Source organism: Elephas maximus, chromosome 10, assembly GCF_024166365.1.
Source record: "Elephas maximus indicus isolate mEleMax1 chromosome 10, mEleMax1 primary haplotype, whole genome shotgun sequence".
NCBI lineage: Eukaryota > Metazoa > Chordata > Mammalia > Proboscidea > Elephantidae > Elephas > Elephas maximus.
In genome coordinates this window covers 12592412-12607539 of record NC_064828.1, presented here as the reverse complement: position 1 = coordinate 12607539, position 15128 = coordinate 12592412, and the positions used below count along the sequence as shown (strand labels likewise).

Genomic DNA, 15128 nt, shown 5'->3' with positions numbered 1-15128 from the left:
TAACATCCTTTTCAGGTTGCAGGGCCTGATAAGAAGCTAACTTCTGTCTGTCTCATTTCAGGATCACCATTCATCTCAGCAGGGCCAAGGTGGCTTACATGGAATCTACCTAAGGGCCTTCTGCACGGGGCTGGATTCAGTTTTGCAGCCTTATCGCCAAGCACTGCTTGATTTAGAACAAGAGGTGAGAAAGAGGAAATGTAGAAAACAGCACCTTAGGGACAGCAAACTAGGGAATGTGCTTGAATCTGAAACACCCTTTGGTAGCTGCTTTTCTCCAGGCCAGGTTGTTAAGAGTGAGCTATTTCCTGCGGGCTGGAGGGCGCAGTTTTCTCTGTGATTGCCCAAGCCATGACCAAAGTAGCTTACAAATCCTGGCAGGAGCTCCTGAGTGAGTTCATATAAAAGAGTTGGTGGCTTTGGTTTGTTATCACCTGAAAATCAGAATTAATACTCTTCTACACATTATCAGTTCTCTGAAGCCTAAAACTAACACGAAGCCCATTCTCAAAGTCTCTCCTGGTTTTCATAGATGAATTCAATTGAAGGAATTCGAAGGCGCCCTAACCTTGATATTTTTGTTGCAGTTTCTGGCTGATCCGCATCTCTCCATAGCACATGTCAACTACTCCTTAGATCAGGTACGCTGCCTGGATAGCAGAGCGCTGATGTCTTTAGGATAGTCTAACTTCTGATGCCATTTTTGAGAACTGTTTTCATGCTGGATTCAGAGCCCGACGTTTTATTTTGTGCATTTACTGTGCTTTAATACATCAGAACTGTTTGAAGAGGTCCAAGTTTGGTTAAAACTTAATGTCTGATGTTAATACTGTCTATATTGGCATCAGTACTAACAATTATGCCAGCCTTAGAAATAGAAAGTAACTTCCTGTCTGTAACCAACCCCTTCATCAGTCAGAGTTGCCTTAGGACATTGGGACCTTATCTTGGCTCTTCTGTGGCATTGCCATCTTTATCTTAAACTGGACTATTTAGAAAGGGAAGCATTTGCTGAGTTGACTTGCACATAATTGCACGCCATCCTGATTATTTTCTCCTTTGCAGTTCCAGCTCCTCTTTCCCTCTGTGATGGTTGTAGTGGAGCAAATTAAAAGTCAGAAGGTGAGAACTTCCCTTTTTCCTTTTGCTCTGATAAGTGCCAAGAAGATATTAATAATTTTACCTTATGTTCTTTCTGGAAGACCCTAGTTTTAGTTTTTGTTTATTCATTCATTCAGCAATATAAGCTCTAGATCATGCTCAGTATCAGGGATGCCAAGATAAGTAAGATATAACCCTGTCCTTAAGCACCACCTGGCCCACTGAGGCTGGGGGAATGTTAAGAGATGTACCGCAGAGCGCTGCTGCGGTAAGATGAAAATGCCGTGCGTGCCTGGAGGTGAGAGCAGTTTGTTCTAAGGGTTTAGAATTGTTGAGTATGGATCTTGAGGAGACACAGAAATTCATCCTCAGAAAGAGAGAAGATAGTAGGTTCGTGGCGAGGGTGCTGGGAGCTTTCTAAGAATTATAAGGTACCTGGGTGAAACCTAGATGCCATTTTATTAGTTAAATATGCCTATCCTTGTCACACGTTTTTATCACAGCATTGAAAAGTGAAGTCCTCAGTGGCAGGAGAGTGTCTGTTTTTTCTGGGCAGGGTCAGTAACTGAGGAATGCTTTGAGATTTCACATCAGAAGAAGAATCTAGTGTCTTATTGAATTGGTCCATAAAACCCCATTCTTAATAATGGACAATGGGGTTAAACATGTTTAGTTCAAGTCTCCGAGTGTTGAAGCTTTTATATTTGTGCCTGAGCTTATTACGAGTATTCACCTTGATGAATATCCAGCCTTGCTGAGGACTTACTTTGTACCAGGGCTTTGAACTGGTTCATTCCAGTTTGAACCCTGCTGAGAATTTGCATTTCTAACAAGGTCTCTGCTGAGACTTTGCATTTCCGCCCCAGATTTATGGAATTAGAAAATCTACATTTTAACGAGATCCTCAGGTGATTCTTACTTACAATTTCCTGGAAGCTTGTTAGAAACATTCTTAGCAGGGGTTGGAACAGAGCAAACTGGTGCAGAGCCCTGCATTGTCCTAGGCACTGTGCTAAGTGCTTTACGTACATTATCACATTCAATTAAATAGGCTAAGGAGTGTGCTCCGATATAGACACATGGTAGTGAATGGTAGAGCTGGTCTATAAACCCAGGTCTAGCTGACTTAAAAGACTGTGCTCTTAATCGCTGTATTAAACTATCTCCCAAAATGAGAGGGCCTTCTAGAGAAGTGGAGTCAGTGGAGACAGCATCAGGCTTCCATGCCTGGTTGCACATCTCACTTGATGTTTCGTTTCCGTTGCTTGGAGGTCCAACTCGAGATGATGCTGGTTTCTCCAGTGCAGTGGTTCTCAGACTTCAGTGTGCAGCACAATCACCTGGAAAACCAAAAAAAAAAAAAACCAAACCCAGTGTCGTGGAGTCGAGACTCAATAGCGACCCTCTAGGACAGAGTAGAACTGCCCCACAGAGTTTCCAAGGAGCGCCTGGTGGATTCAAACTGCCAACCTTTTAGTTAGCAGCCGTAGCTCTTAACCGCTGTGCCACGACCTGGAGAGCTTGTTAAATACACAGAAAGTTGTCTCCCCTCTTCTGAGTTTCTGATTCGGTTTCTGATTCAGTAGGTCCATGGTGGGACCTGAAAAGTTGTGTTCCTAACAAGTTCCTGGGTAATGATGATTCTTTGAGAACCACTGCACATAAGTATTATGAGAAGGTTTACCCTGTCTTTGCTGGACTGTGCTCTCTTGGTTGAATAGAGCATGTGAGTTTGTTGTGCATGAACCATTAAAATGGAATCAAGTTTGACAAAGCTGTATTTTCTTCAGATTCATGGTTGTCAGATCCTGGAAACAGTCTACAAATATAGCTGTGGGGGGTTGCCTCCTGTTCGCAGTGCATTAGAAAAGTAAGTTATGGCTTCATCGAGGATTTGGGGTGGGGCTGCATGGTCAAGTGACTTGATTCCTCCATGCTTTATTTTCAGGTCATCTTGAGTTTCCCTCTAGGGAAAGTTATGACCAGGATAGAAAAACCCCATGAGCACAGGAGCCCATGTAATCCTTATGATGGCTCAGGAGTTGGAAAAAGAGGATTATGAAGGGTTGAGTATCAAAACCAAGATCTAGCTGCCTAGATGACTTTGAGGTGATCCTTTGTAATTTTTAGATCCTGTGTCCATGGAGGGTTTCCATTACATGTGCCAGACATTGCTCAGCTATGGCTAAGCATGTGCTTTTGAGCAGTTGGTATTTTCACATCAAGGTTCCTAAAATGGTTATACTTCTATTATCCCATAATACTACTCTTAGGAATTTTTTCCTAACAAGATTATTAAAAAGAAGAAAACTATATGCAGAGACATTCAGTGCAATATTGTTTTCTCTATCAAGAAATTAGAAAATGACCAGCAATGGAAGAAAAGTTGAAGATATAGCCACGTGATAAGACCATTAAAATTATAAATACTATAACAGCATGTAAAAATATGTAATGCTAAGTGAGAAAAGGATGCAAAATTGTATCTGTCTTACAATTAAAGAAAAATCTATGTGGAGTATGATCAAAGACTAAAAAGGAACACAGAAAAAATTTACAGTCATTGAGCTGGAGTTATAAAATTATGAATTTTCTTTAAAATACTTTATTTCCTCAAATTTAAAAAAATTAATAGAATTTAAAGAAAAACATGTAAAAGAGAAAAAATAGTGATTTTTGTCTAATTGAATAATTGCCAATTTCATCTTCTCATTTCCCTTTCTGTCTTATTTTTTGGCTTTAACAAAGAGAAATTTATTTTCTCACAGTCTAGTAGGCAAGAAGTCCAAATTGAGGGCGTCCGCTCTGGGGGAAGGCTTTCTCTCTCTGTGGGCTCTGGAGGAAGGTCCTTCTCAACAGTATTCCCCTGGACTAAGCTCTATTTTTTAAAATTTTGTGTTTTTTAAAAATTATTTTTTCTTTTTTATTAAGTTAAAATTTACATAAAATGGACCATCTTAAAGTGCAGTCACCACCTGTCTAGTTCTAAAACATTTTTACTCCCCATTCCTCCATTCCCCCAAAACTAAACCCGAACCCCTTGCTGTTAAATCTATTTCGACCCATTCTGCCCCCCCCCGCCCCCCGCCAGTCTTTGTTCTGTCTCTGTGGGTTTGCCTGTTCTAGATATTTACACAAATGGCAGCAAGCAGCAGGTGGCCTTTTGTGTCTAGTTTCTTTAACTTAGCATAGTGTCTTTGAGGTTCATTCACACTGTAGCATTTATCAGTACATCATTCTCTTTATGGCTAAATGCTACTCTGTTGGAATCATATTCCACAATTTGTTGACCCCCTCGTCCACTGACGAACATTTGAATTATTCCCACATTTTGGCTGTTATGAATAGTGCTGCTGTGAACGTGCAAGTACAAGTATTAGCTTTGAGGATCTGTTTTCAGTTCTTTTGGGCCTAATCCTAGGGCTGCTACTGCTGGGCCATCAGTAATTCTATGTTGAACTTTTTGAAGTACCACCAAACTGTTTTCCTCCTCCATATTTTTTAAAAAGGAAGGTATTACTTGCAAAATTGAAATAGGTCATCTCTGAGGCCCCTCAGAACTCTTAACAATCTCCACTTTTACCAGTCCAAAAAAAACCAAACCCACTGCCGTTGAGTCGATTCCGACTCATAGCGACCCTATAGGACAGAGTAGAACTGCCCCATAGAGTTTCCAAGGAGCGCCTGGTGGATTTGAACTGCCGACCTTTTGATTAGTAGCTGTAGCTCTTAACCACTACACCACCAGGGTTTCCACTTTTACCAAGGCAAAGGAAACTTCCCAGAACGTGGTTTAGGGGCAAAAGGTAGCCAGAAAAAAAACAAACTTGTTGCTGTTGAGTGGATTCCGACTCACAGCAACCCCATAGGACAGACTAGAACTGCCCCGTAGGGTTCCTAGGGAATGGCTGGTGGATTCTCCTCCTTTGCCACCAGGAGCCCACAAAGGGTAGAGAAAGTGCTTAATTATCTATTACTGTGCTTTTCTTTCTAACAAAAGAAATGCGTTTTGATGGTAGAGACTACAGACATGCTAAGATAAGAAAACAAATCATCTCTAATCTCTATCCGTTGAGATGCCCAATGTTAACTTTTGGTATATATTCTCTACAGTTTCTCTGTTTATAGACATATACATGAATTGAATTTGTCACACATTTGCAAGGACCAGACATTACAGACTGCATACTCAGATGTGCATAAATGGAAGTGGCTTCCCATTTGATTTTTTTTTTAAGAGATTCTGTTCAGTTAGCATTCTACCAATAGCAGACTCAAGCTCTTATACTCTCTTATTCTCCCTAACTTTTTATTTTGAAAAATTTCAAACGTAGAAAAAAGCTGAATGAGTAGTAAGTGCAATACACACTTGTATACCCTTCACTTTGTTTCACTGATTATTAACGTCTTGCCACATTTATCTGTCTTTTCTTCCTTCCTTCCTCTGTCTGTACATACATGTGTGTGAAAAATATATATAAATACACATGCACACCACAGTTTTTTTTGCTAAATCATTCAACAGTAGCCCCAGATATTAACCCCTAAATATTTCAGCTTATAACTCCTTAGAAAAAGGACATTCTCTTATATAACCTCAACTTCATGATTATACCCCAAAAAGTTAACATTGATTCAGTTATACAACATCGGAACATTCAGATTTCCCCAGTTGTCCCCAAAAGTCCTTCACAGCTGTTCTGTTCCTACAGCCCAGGATCCAGTCAGTGCTCACATACTACACTTGGTTGTTGGGTGTTTTTAGTCCCTTTAATTTACAGTAGTCCCTCTCGCCTTTTTTTTTGTCTTTGATGACATTGACATTTTTAAAGAGTTCTTGCCAGTTGTCTTGTAGACAGTCTGGGTTTATCTATTTCCTCATGATTAGATTCAGGTTAAATATTTTTGGCAAGAATACTACATGGATGATGTTGTTTACTTCCCACTACATGAGGTCAGAAGGTACAGCCCCACAGAAATCAGCTTGTTTCATTATTGGTGTTGTGAAGCTTTATCACCTGATTTAGGTGGTTTCTGCTAGGTGTCTCCATTGTGGAGGTTCCTAGGTTCCTTTTCCCTTTTGTAATCGTTACCTGTGGGCTGATTCTTTGAGACCAGGTGAATATCCTCCCCTAGCAACCTTTCAGAAACCCTGGTGGCGTAGCGGTTAAGAGCTGTGGCTGCTAATCAAAAGATCGGCAGTTCAAATATACCAGGTGCTCCTTGGAATCCTTATAGGGCAATTCTACTCTGTACTGTAGGGTCGCTATGAGTCGGAATCGACTGGATGGCAGTGGTTTTTTTTTTTGTTTTTGTTAAGCAACCTTTTGCCCATTAGTTTTAGTTTCTGCACTTTGGTAGATGATGCTTTTTCAGATATGCCTGCCTCTCACATATTGAATCTACTCTCCAACAAAAATAAAATAAATTCAGTATTTGTACTAACCAAAAAGATACTCTTCCAAATCCACTTAATTTTAACTTAATTTGGATCAATTTTGAAGTTTACTTACACAAAAGGAGGAGAGAAAATTTTCAATTTCAGTAAGTAGTTTACAAGTCTGGGCATTTAATCACTTAGTCTATCCATTAGCATTTAAGTTAAAATAGCACAACAATTTTTAGCTTCATTGGCCATTTCCCTTATGACTCATCAGATTCTCAGGCCTCCACCTATCCCGTAGCAGTGGAAAGCATGGCCCCTGTGGTGCCCATGGGGTTTGGTGTCTCTAAGAGGACTTTTGAGGTTCTTGCTTTCTTCTCCACTCAGAGTCCTGGCCATGTGTCATGGGGTCATGTACAAGCAGCTCTCAGCCTGGATGCTTCATGGACTGCTCTTGGACCAGCACGAAGAGTTCTTTATCAAACAGGGCCCCTGTTCTGGTAATGTGTCTGCCCAGCCAGAAGAGGACGAGGAGGACCTGGGCATTGGGGGGCTGACAGGAAAACAACTGAAAGAACTCCAGGACTTGGTGAGCACAGCAAAAAGCCTAGCCAGCTCCTGCCAGGAGTCAAAAAAATCTATAGCTCAGTGATCTTTTAGTGATCCCTTCCCAGCATCTTCCATAAACAAATTAGATGTAAACACTTGGCTTTATCTTAACTAATGTGAGACTGCAAAATAGAAAACACATTTGTGAGATTCCTTGTTTTCCTTTCTCCCATACATACATTTAAGAGGTTAGTAATAATTCTTATCTCTACAAGATACAGGTACCCTATAGCTTTTAAATGTGGTTTGGAGTTTTGATTGCACTCCTAAAGTCCTGTATAATCCTCATTCATTCGTTAATCCTATTATAACATTTTATTGAATGCTGTTATGTGCCAGACACTGTTAAGAACTGTGTAGACAAATAAAATGTTACAGTAGTGCCTGTCCTTAAGGGGCCTCTCGTTTAGTGGAAGATACAGAAAAGTGAACAGTTATGTTGCTATGCACTGAGTGCTCTGAAAAGAGTGAATGTGGTTGTTCCTGGAACATAGTCTGTTACAGTTTCCTCTGTGGCCTAACCTGTCATCTGTCCTGGAGAATGTTCCATGTGCGTTGGAAAGGAAAGTATACTTGGCTGCTATTGGGTGGAATGTTCTGTATATGTCTATGAGGTCAAGTTGGTTGATTTTAGCATTTAGATCTTCTGTGTCTTTATTGAGCTTCTTTCTGGATGTTCTGCCCTCACCAAAAGTGGGGTGTTGAAGTCTCCTACGATTATTGTGGAGCTGTCTATCCTGGAACATAGTCTTAGAGGAACTACCAAAGGCTCTTTGGTGGAATGTACATCTAAACTGCAAAGAGCTTGGGAGGAGAGGGCAAGAAATATTTCAGGCAGAGGGACTGATGTGTGTAAAGATAGAGAGGCCATGAAGGACATGGCTTATATGGGGAACCGTTAGTAATTCAATTAAATGGTAGTGTGAAGGCTGAAATATAAAGTGTAAGGGGCAGAGAGGGGAGAGGGAGGTGGAAAGAGATGAAGCTGTTAAGCAGAGACAAGATCATGAAGGCCCTTGTAAACAATGGAAAGGAGTTTAGACTTGAACCTGGACAGAGCTGGGAGCCAGTGAAGAATTTTAGGCAAAAAAATAACATCAGATTTACATGATGGAGAAATCACTCTGGATGCTATGTAGGGACTCACTAGAAAGAAAATCAAGACTGGGGGCAGGTAGGTCAGTTAGGAGACTGTTGGGAATATTTAGGTGAAAAACAGTACTGCCCAAACCAAAGCTAACAGTGAATGTGGAGAAGAGTAAAAGGGTTTGAGAGCTGTTCAGGAGACAAAATCAGCAGACCCTGGTGAGTGGTTGGATATGGGTCAGAAGGGAAGAGTCAAGGATGATACCTAGGTTTTGCCTTCAGCAGCAAGGTGGGTAGTGATGATATGGAATGTGTGTAGCAGCTATTGGGGGAAAGAAGATAGGTCCAACTGTGGACGTGTTGAACTCATGAGAGCAATGTAGATTAAAGACAGAGATTTGGGGGCAGCAGCATATAGCTCAGGAGTTTTTCACCTGGCATCCATGGGTGACTTCAGAAGGTTCTGTGAAATTTTGTTTGCACATTTGTCTGAAAAGTCCGTAGTTTTTATAATGAGATATCTGCGGTCATTAAGCTACAGAAGAAGATAAGATTGTCTAAGGAGGGTATGCAGAGTGAGAGGAAAAGAGGCCCTGGGCTGGTGCCCTGAGGAACACCATCCCTGAAGCCCAAATCAAAAAGGGCAAACAGCAGAGATCAAAGTCAGGGGTATTTTGGAGCCAGGAGTTCTGGGATGGAGCTAGAGAAGGGTCAAATCAAAAGCAAGTTAGGGCACGGGAGGGTCCTGAGTGACTGAGGCACCATGGGCTTGGTCAGTGGTTCTCACACTTTGGCGTTCGTCAGAATCACCAGGACCACTGGTTGAACCAGAGACCGCTGGGCCTCCTCTCCACGTTTCTGATTCTCTACATCTGGGGAGGGGCCGAGAACGTGGCATTTCTAGCACGTTTCCACCGTGTCTCACAAGATCCAAACACGCTGCATTTCTAACGAGACCCTTGTACCTGGGAAAAGTCAAGACCAGCTCTCCTTGTACGATAAGGGAATTGAGTTCCAGATGAGTGATTCCTTGCACAGCTTTTTACACAGCTGGTAAAGGCAGGATGAGGACTAAAATCCCCGTGTTAAAAAAGGCAGCCCGCTGCCTGAAAATTAAATACAGCTATCCAGCAGTCGGTATGAGTGGGGATCGGCTTGATGGCAATGGGTTTGGTTTTTGTTTTTGTCCAATACTGGTGATTTAAGAATTGTGCAGCTTCAGATTTAAAGTCCCTCCTTCTAGGAAGTATAAGTCATGGTTAGGAGGGAGAGTTACTGGATGCTTTCTGGCTTTCCTTTGCTTCATCCTTCATCTCTGATTTGGATTATCTCCTTGACCAGCGCCTAATTGAGGAAGAGAACATGCTGGCGCCATCTCTCAAGCAGTTTTCCCTACGTGTGGAGATTTTGCCATCCTACATCCCCGTGAGGGTGGCTGAGAAAATCCTCTTTGTTGGAGAATCTGTCCAGATGTTTGAGAATCAAAATGTGAACCTAACTAGAAAAGGTAGGAAACTCTTGCCCAATCTCCTGCATCTTCAAAGGCTCTTCTTACTCAATACTGAGTGGTCCAGCAGTCTGCCTGGTCACAGTGAGCAGCTACCAAGATTTATGTGGTGAGATTAAAGCACAGCCGTGACATGCTTTCCTGAGAGGCAGGTGAAGGAGCCGCACCCTCTCCAGAAAACCTTGCCTGTGCCAGGCGCTCTCTGACTTCCTTTGACAGTGCCTTCCTGTTTGGCAGGATCCATTTTGAAAAACCAGGAGGACACTTTCGCTGCAGAGCTGCATCGACTCAAGCAGCAGCCGCTCTTCAGCCTCGTGGATTTTGAGCAGGTGGTGGATCGCATCCGTAGCACCGTGGCTGAGGTTTGTCCTGCATCTGACATTTTTTTAGAAAGAAGATGGACGGGTTCCCCAGAAATTGAGTACTTGGCTTTTGTTTCTTGTCGTGGTTAGAGCTTAGCTTGTTTGAGAGAGTTGGGGGGCAGAAAGGAAAGAAAAGCATTGCCTTTAATAATAGAGGCAGAACTGCCTTCGTCTTCTCACCTCAGACAGCGTGACCTTTATCAGCAGAAAGACATTTCATTCTGTCACTGTGCTTTCTTCTCCTTTTCTGCCTTCTCTCTCGCTCTTTTCCTTTCTTTAACGTATGACTGAATGTTGAATTTTACCAGGTGCTTTTTCTCCATCTGTTGAGATGATCACATGATTTTCTCCTTTAATCTTTAATGTGGTAAATGACATTCACATTAAAAGAATTTTTAAGTCATACAACATAAAACTCAACATTTTAACCATTTTAATGTGTACCGTTCAGTGGTTTTTGGTATATTCACACTGTCGTGCAGTCATCAACACTGTCTAGTTCCAGAAAATTTCCATCTCACTTTTTTTTTAACGTTAAACTATCCCTTCATTGCTGGGATTGACCCAGCTTGGTCGTGGTGTATATTCTTTTTTTCAATATATTTCTAGATTTGTTCAGAACCTTTTTTTTTTTTATTGTGCTTTAAGTTGAAGTTCACAGCTCAAGTTAGTTTCTCATACAAAAACTTACACACATTGTTATGTGACTCTAGTTGCTCTCCCTATAATGTGACAGCACACTTCTCCTTTCCACCCCGGCTTTCTAGTGTCAATTCAACCAGCTCCTGTCCCTTTTTGCCATCTCATCTTGCCCTCAGACAGGAGCTGCCCGTTTAGTCTCGGGTATCTACTTGAGCTAAGAAGCACACTCTTCACGAGTATCATTTCATGTTGTATAGTCCAGTCTAATCTTTGTCTGAAGAGCTGGCTTCAGGAATGGTTTTAGTTCTGGGTTGACAGAGAGTCTGGTGGCCATGTTTTCTGGGGTTCCTTCAGTCTCAGACCATTAAGTCTGGTGTTCTTATGTGAATTTGAATTCTGCATCCCACTTTTCTCCTCCATCAGGGACTGTTGTGTTCCCTGTCAGTGCAGTCATTGGTGGTAGCCAGTCACCATCTAGTTCTTCTGGTCTCAGGCTGATGGAGTCTCTGGTTTATGTGGCCCTTTCTGTCTCTTGGGCTAGTATTTTTCTTATGTCTTTGGTGTTCTTCATTTTCCTTTGCTCCAGGTGGTTTGGGACCAATTGATGTATCTCACATGGCCGCTTGATAGCTTTTAAGACCCCAGACACCGCTCACCAAAGTGGGATGCCGAACATTTCTTAATACACTTTGTTATGCCAGTTGACCTAGACGTCCCCCGAAACCAGGGTCCCCAGACCCCCACCCCTGCTACTCTGTCCCTCAAAGTGTTTGTTCGTATTCAGGAAACTTCTTAGATTTGGTTTAGTCAGTTGTGCTGACTTCCCCTGTATTGTGTGTTGTCCTTCCCTTCACCTAAGATAATTCTTGTCTACTATCTAGTTAGCGAATACCCATCTCCCTCCCTCCCCACCCTCGTAACCATCAAAGAATGTTTTCTTCTGTGTTTAAACCTTTTCTTGAGTTCTTATAATAGTCGTCTCATACAATGTTTGTCCTTTTGTGACTGATTTCACTCAGCATAATGATTCCAGATTGATCCGTATTATGAGATGTTTTGTGGATTCATCATTGTTCTTTATCGTTGTGTAGTATTCCATTTTGTGATTATACCATAATTTGTTGATCCATTCGTCCATTGATGGGCATCTAGGTTGTTTCCATCTTTTTGCTGTTGTGAATAGTACTGCAGTGAACATGGGTGTGCATATATCTATATGTGTGACGCCTCTTATTTCTCTAGGATATATTCCAAGGAGTGGGATTGCTGGATTGTATGGTACTTGTATTTCTAGCTTTTTAAGGAAACGCCAAATTGATTTCTAAAGTGGTTGTACCATTTTACATTCCCACCAGCAGTGTATACGTTCAGAGCTGTTTTTTGTACAGGGTTTTCATTGTAATAAAATTTTATCCTTGTTTTGTTGATTCTTTTTACAGCATCTCTGGAAGCTTATGGTAGAAGAGTCAGACTTACTGGGTCAGCTGAAGGTAACAGCTATTCAACTCTTAAAATGATGCTGGTGGGAAATGGTTGTCATTTGCCAGCCTTTCCTGAGACCACAGGTTGCCTATACCCAGACTTCAGGAGTGATTTCATATGTCTTTACCCAAGTGAGCAAACTATGCCTAACACTACAGATCTATTATAATACAAAGATTTGGGTGTATATTTTCTCCAGGCATAATATAATTGTATTGCCATTGAATAAATGATGCCAAACATATACCAGTCATCCTGCCTTGAGGAATTGTTAAGGATGCCTCCTTTCAATGCCAAAAGGCTGTATCCTTTTGTAGGTTGGGCTCAGACTGATGAGGTTGGAAATTTCATTATACATGTAATTCCCTTAGGATAGTGAGGAGCTCCTGGTCCTGCTGAATTGTAAATTGAAATTCTTTCCTCAGATCATTAAAGACTTCTATCTTCTGGGACGTGGAGAACTGTTTCAGGCCTTCATTGACACAGCTCAACACATGTTAAAAACACCACCCACTGCAGTAACTGAGCATGGTAATTGCCCTCTGGCCCTGAGAACTGCCAGCTTACTGAAGTCGCAGGGTTTTTCTTGGCTACTGCCAAGCCATCGAACCCTGTTCCACATAAGAGCAGCCTGGTGAGTTTCAGGACAGTGTTTCCAAAGATGGAAGGCCCCTTCAGGTAGGCTTCTCGCTGAGGTCATTAGGAACACCATCTTGGCAGTGAAGAGTTGGCGCAGCCTTTCAAACCAGGTATTGTATGTATCTCATTGGATTATACCCAAATCTGCCTTAAGGGATATATTGGGGCTGATTGCTGTTTGCAGTGTTGTATTAGAACTCTTTACGTTGTGAATGATGGAAACCTAACCAGAAGTAACCTTGGTAGAAAAGGGAAGTATGTTTGCTAGTGTATCTAAAACTCCAGTCAGATAATTGTAGCTGGGCCTCGGAACGACTGAAACTAGGAACTTGGATTCTACTAGCATTCTTTCTTTTACCATATCTTGTTTGTGCTTCTTCTATGCTCTTTGGTGGCCTTCCAGCCCCATCTAGAAACATGGCCACCAACAACTCCCAGAACACGCTCCATAGTGTCCTCTAGTGGAGGAAGCAAACCTGGTCTATCCAGTAGCAACTTAACAAATCCCAAGGAATGAGTCCTTATAAAAATTAAAAACTTCTGTTCATCCAAAGACTTTACTAAAAAAGTGAAGAGACAAGCTACTGCCTAGGAGAACATCTTTGGATACCATATACCCAACAAGAATCTAATAACCAATATATATATAAAACTTCAAAAACTTAACAAAAGACAAATAACCCAATCATAAAACAGGCAAAGGACTTGAATAGACATTTCACCAAAGAAGACATTCAGATGACCACCAAACACATGAAAAGATGCTCAGCATCAGTAACCATCCCACCCACTGCCGTCGAGTCCGTTCTGACTCATGGCAACCCCATAGGCTTTCCAGGGCTATAAATCTCTACGGAAGCAGACTGCCACATCTTTCTCCCACAGAGCTGCTGGTGCTTTCGAACCACAGGCCTTTCGGTAAGCAGCCAAGCACTTGACCGCTGCACCAGCAGGGCTCCTTCATTAGCCATCAGAGGGATGCAAATCAAAAGCCATCATTGAGATACCATCCCACTAGGATGGCTAAGATAAAATGACAAATCTTGGCGGGATATGGGGAAATTGGAACACTTATCCACTGCTAGTGGGAATGCAAAATGGTACAGCTGTTGTGGAAAACAGTGTGACGGTCCCTCAAAACACTAAAAATAGAACTACCATATGACCCAGCAATTCCACTCCTAGGTGTATACCCAAAAGACTTGAAAGCAGACAAAAAGAGACTTGTACACCAATGTTCATTGCAGCACTGTTCACAATAGACAAAAGGTAGAAACAACCTAAATGCCCATCAGTAGATACATGGATAAAGAAAATGTGGTACGTACATACAGTGGAATACTACTCAGCTGGTAAGAGAAATGAAGTCTTGATACACGCTACAATATGGATGGAGCTTGAAGACTGCTGAGTGAAATAAGCCAATCACAAATGGACAAATATTTTATGAGCTTTTTTTTTTTTCACTTATAGAAAAAGACAAAAAAAGGCAAATATATAGAGACCAAAGTTTGTTAGTGGTTACCAGGGGCAGGAAGGAGGGGAAAACGGGGGTTAGTAAAAATAAAAAAATGGAAAAATCACATTGCTTAAGGGTAGAGTTGCACAGCCAGTTACTATAATTGCTGTTAATAAGCTTTACACCTGGAAAAAGTTTACACCTGAGAGAAAGTTTATTGGCAAAAGTTGTGTGGTAGATATATTTACAACAACAACAAAAAAGAGTAGCTGCTGAGACTGCTTCTCTACAACCAAATACCTCATGGGATTGGTTCCTTCATTTGGAGGTTTAGTGTCATGGTTTCATGGACCATCTCAGTTAATTGCCCTGATAACATGTTTAGTTGTTCTATTCTACCCCCTAGTTCGTTTCATAGTGCCTGGGGCCTTAAAAGCTTGCAAGCAGCCATTCAAGGCACAACAATTGGTCTCTGTTCACCTGGAACAACAGAGGAAGGAGAGTCAGGAATAGGAGGAGGAAATGGAATGTGCGGCTAATTGCCTCCATGAATAACTGCCTCCTTTGTCTGCCATGACCCAGAAGAACTGGATGGTGCCTAGCTACCATTACTGAACATTTTGATCAAATATTCCATCGAAGAATCCTGATCAAGAGGGGGAAAATGCAGAATTACATATTCTTATGGACTTTAGACTTTCTGAAGCCATGGAGGGGGCTTGAACGCCTAAAACTATTGCCCTGAGATAATGTTTGAACCTTGAGCCAAAAATATCCCCTGAAGTCTTCTTAAAACCAAACAGTAGTTTACCTTAACTAGTAAAAAAAGGTCTGCCTTGAGCATTGTGCTCTTTTAAG

At 41.6% G+C, this 15128-nt stretch overlaps 1 protein-coding gene across 3 annotated transcripts in view; it reads left to right on the top strand.

Annotated features, from left to right (window-relative positions):
- Positions 1-15128, top strand: part of TUBGCP4 (tubulin gamma complex associated protein 4) — a 39758-nt gene that overhangs the window by 13744 nt on the left and 10886 nt on the right. For 2 of the 3 annotated variants that reach the window (XM_049897325.1, XM_049897323.1), the window contains exons 3-11: positions 62-184; positions 588-641; positions 1066-1122; positions 2892-2971; positions 6872-7073; positions 9521-9686; positions 9924-10048; positions 12130-12180; positions 12598-12703. In XM_049897325.1, coding sequence (XP_049753282.1) covers positions 62-184; positions 588-641; positions 1066-1122; positions 2892-2971; positions 6872-7073; positions 9521-9686; positions 9924-10048; positions 12130-12180; positions 12598-12703 — 964 coding nt within the window. The remainder of the gene's footprint in view (positions 1-61; positions 185-587; positions 642-1065; positions 1123-2891; positions 2972-6871; positions 7074-9520; positions 9687-9923; positions 10049-12129; positions 12181-12597; positions 12704-15128) is intronic. The other variant, XM_049897324.1, reaches the window with a different exon arrangement.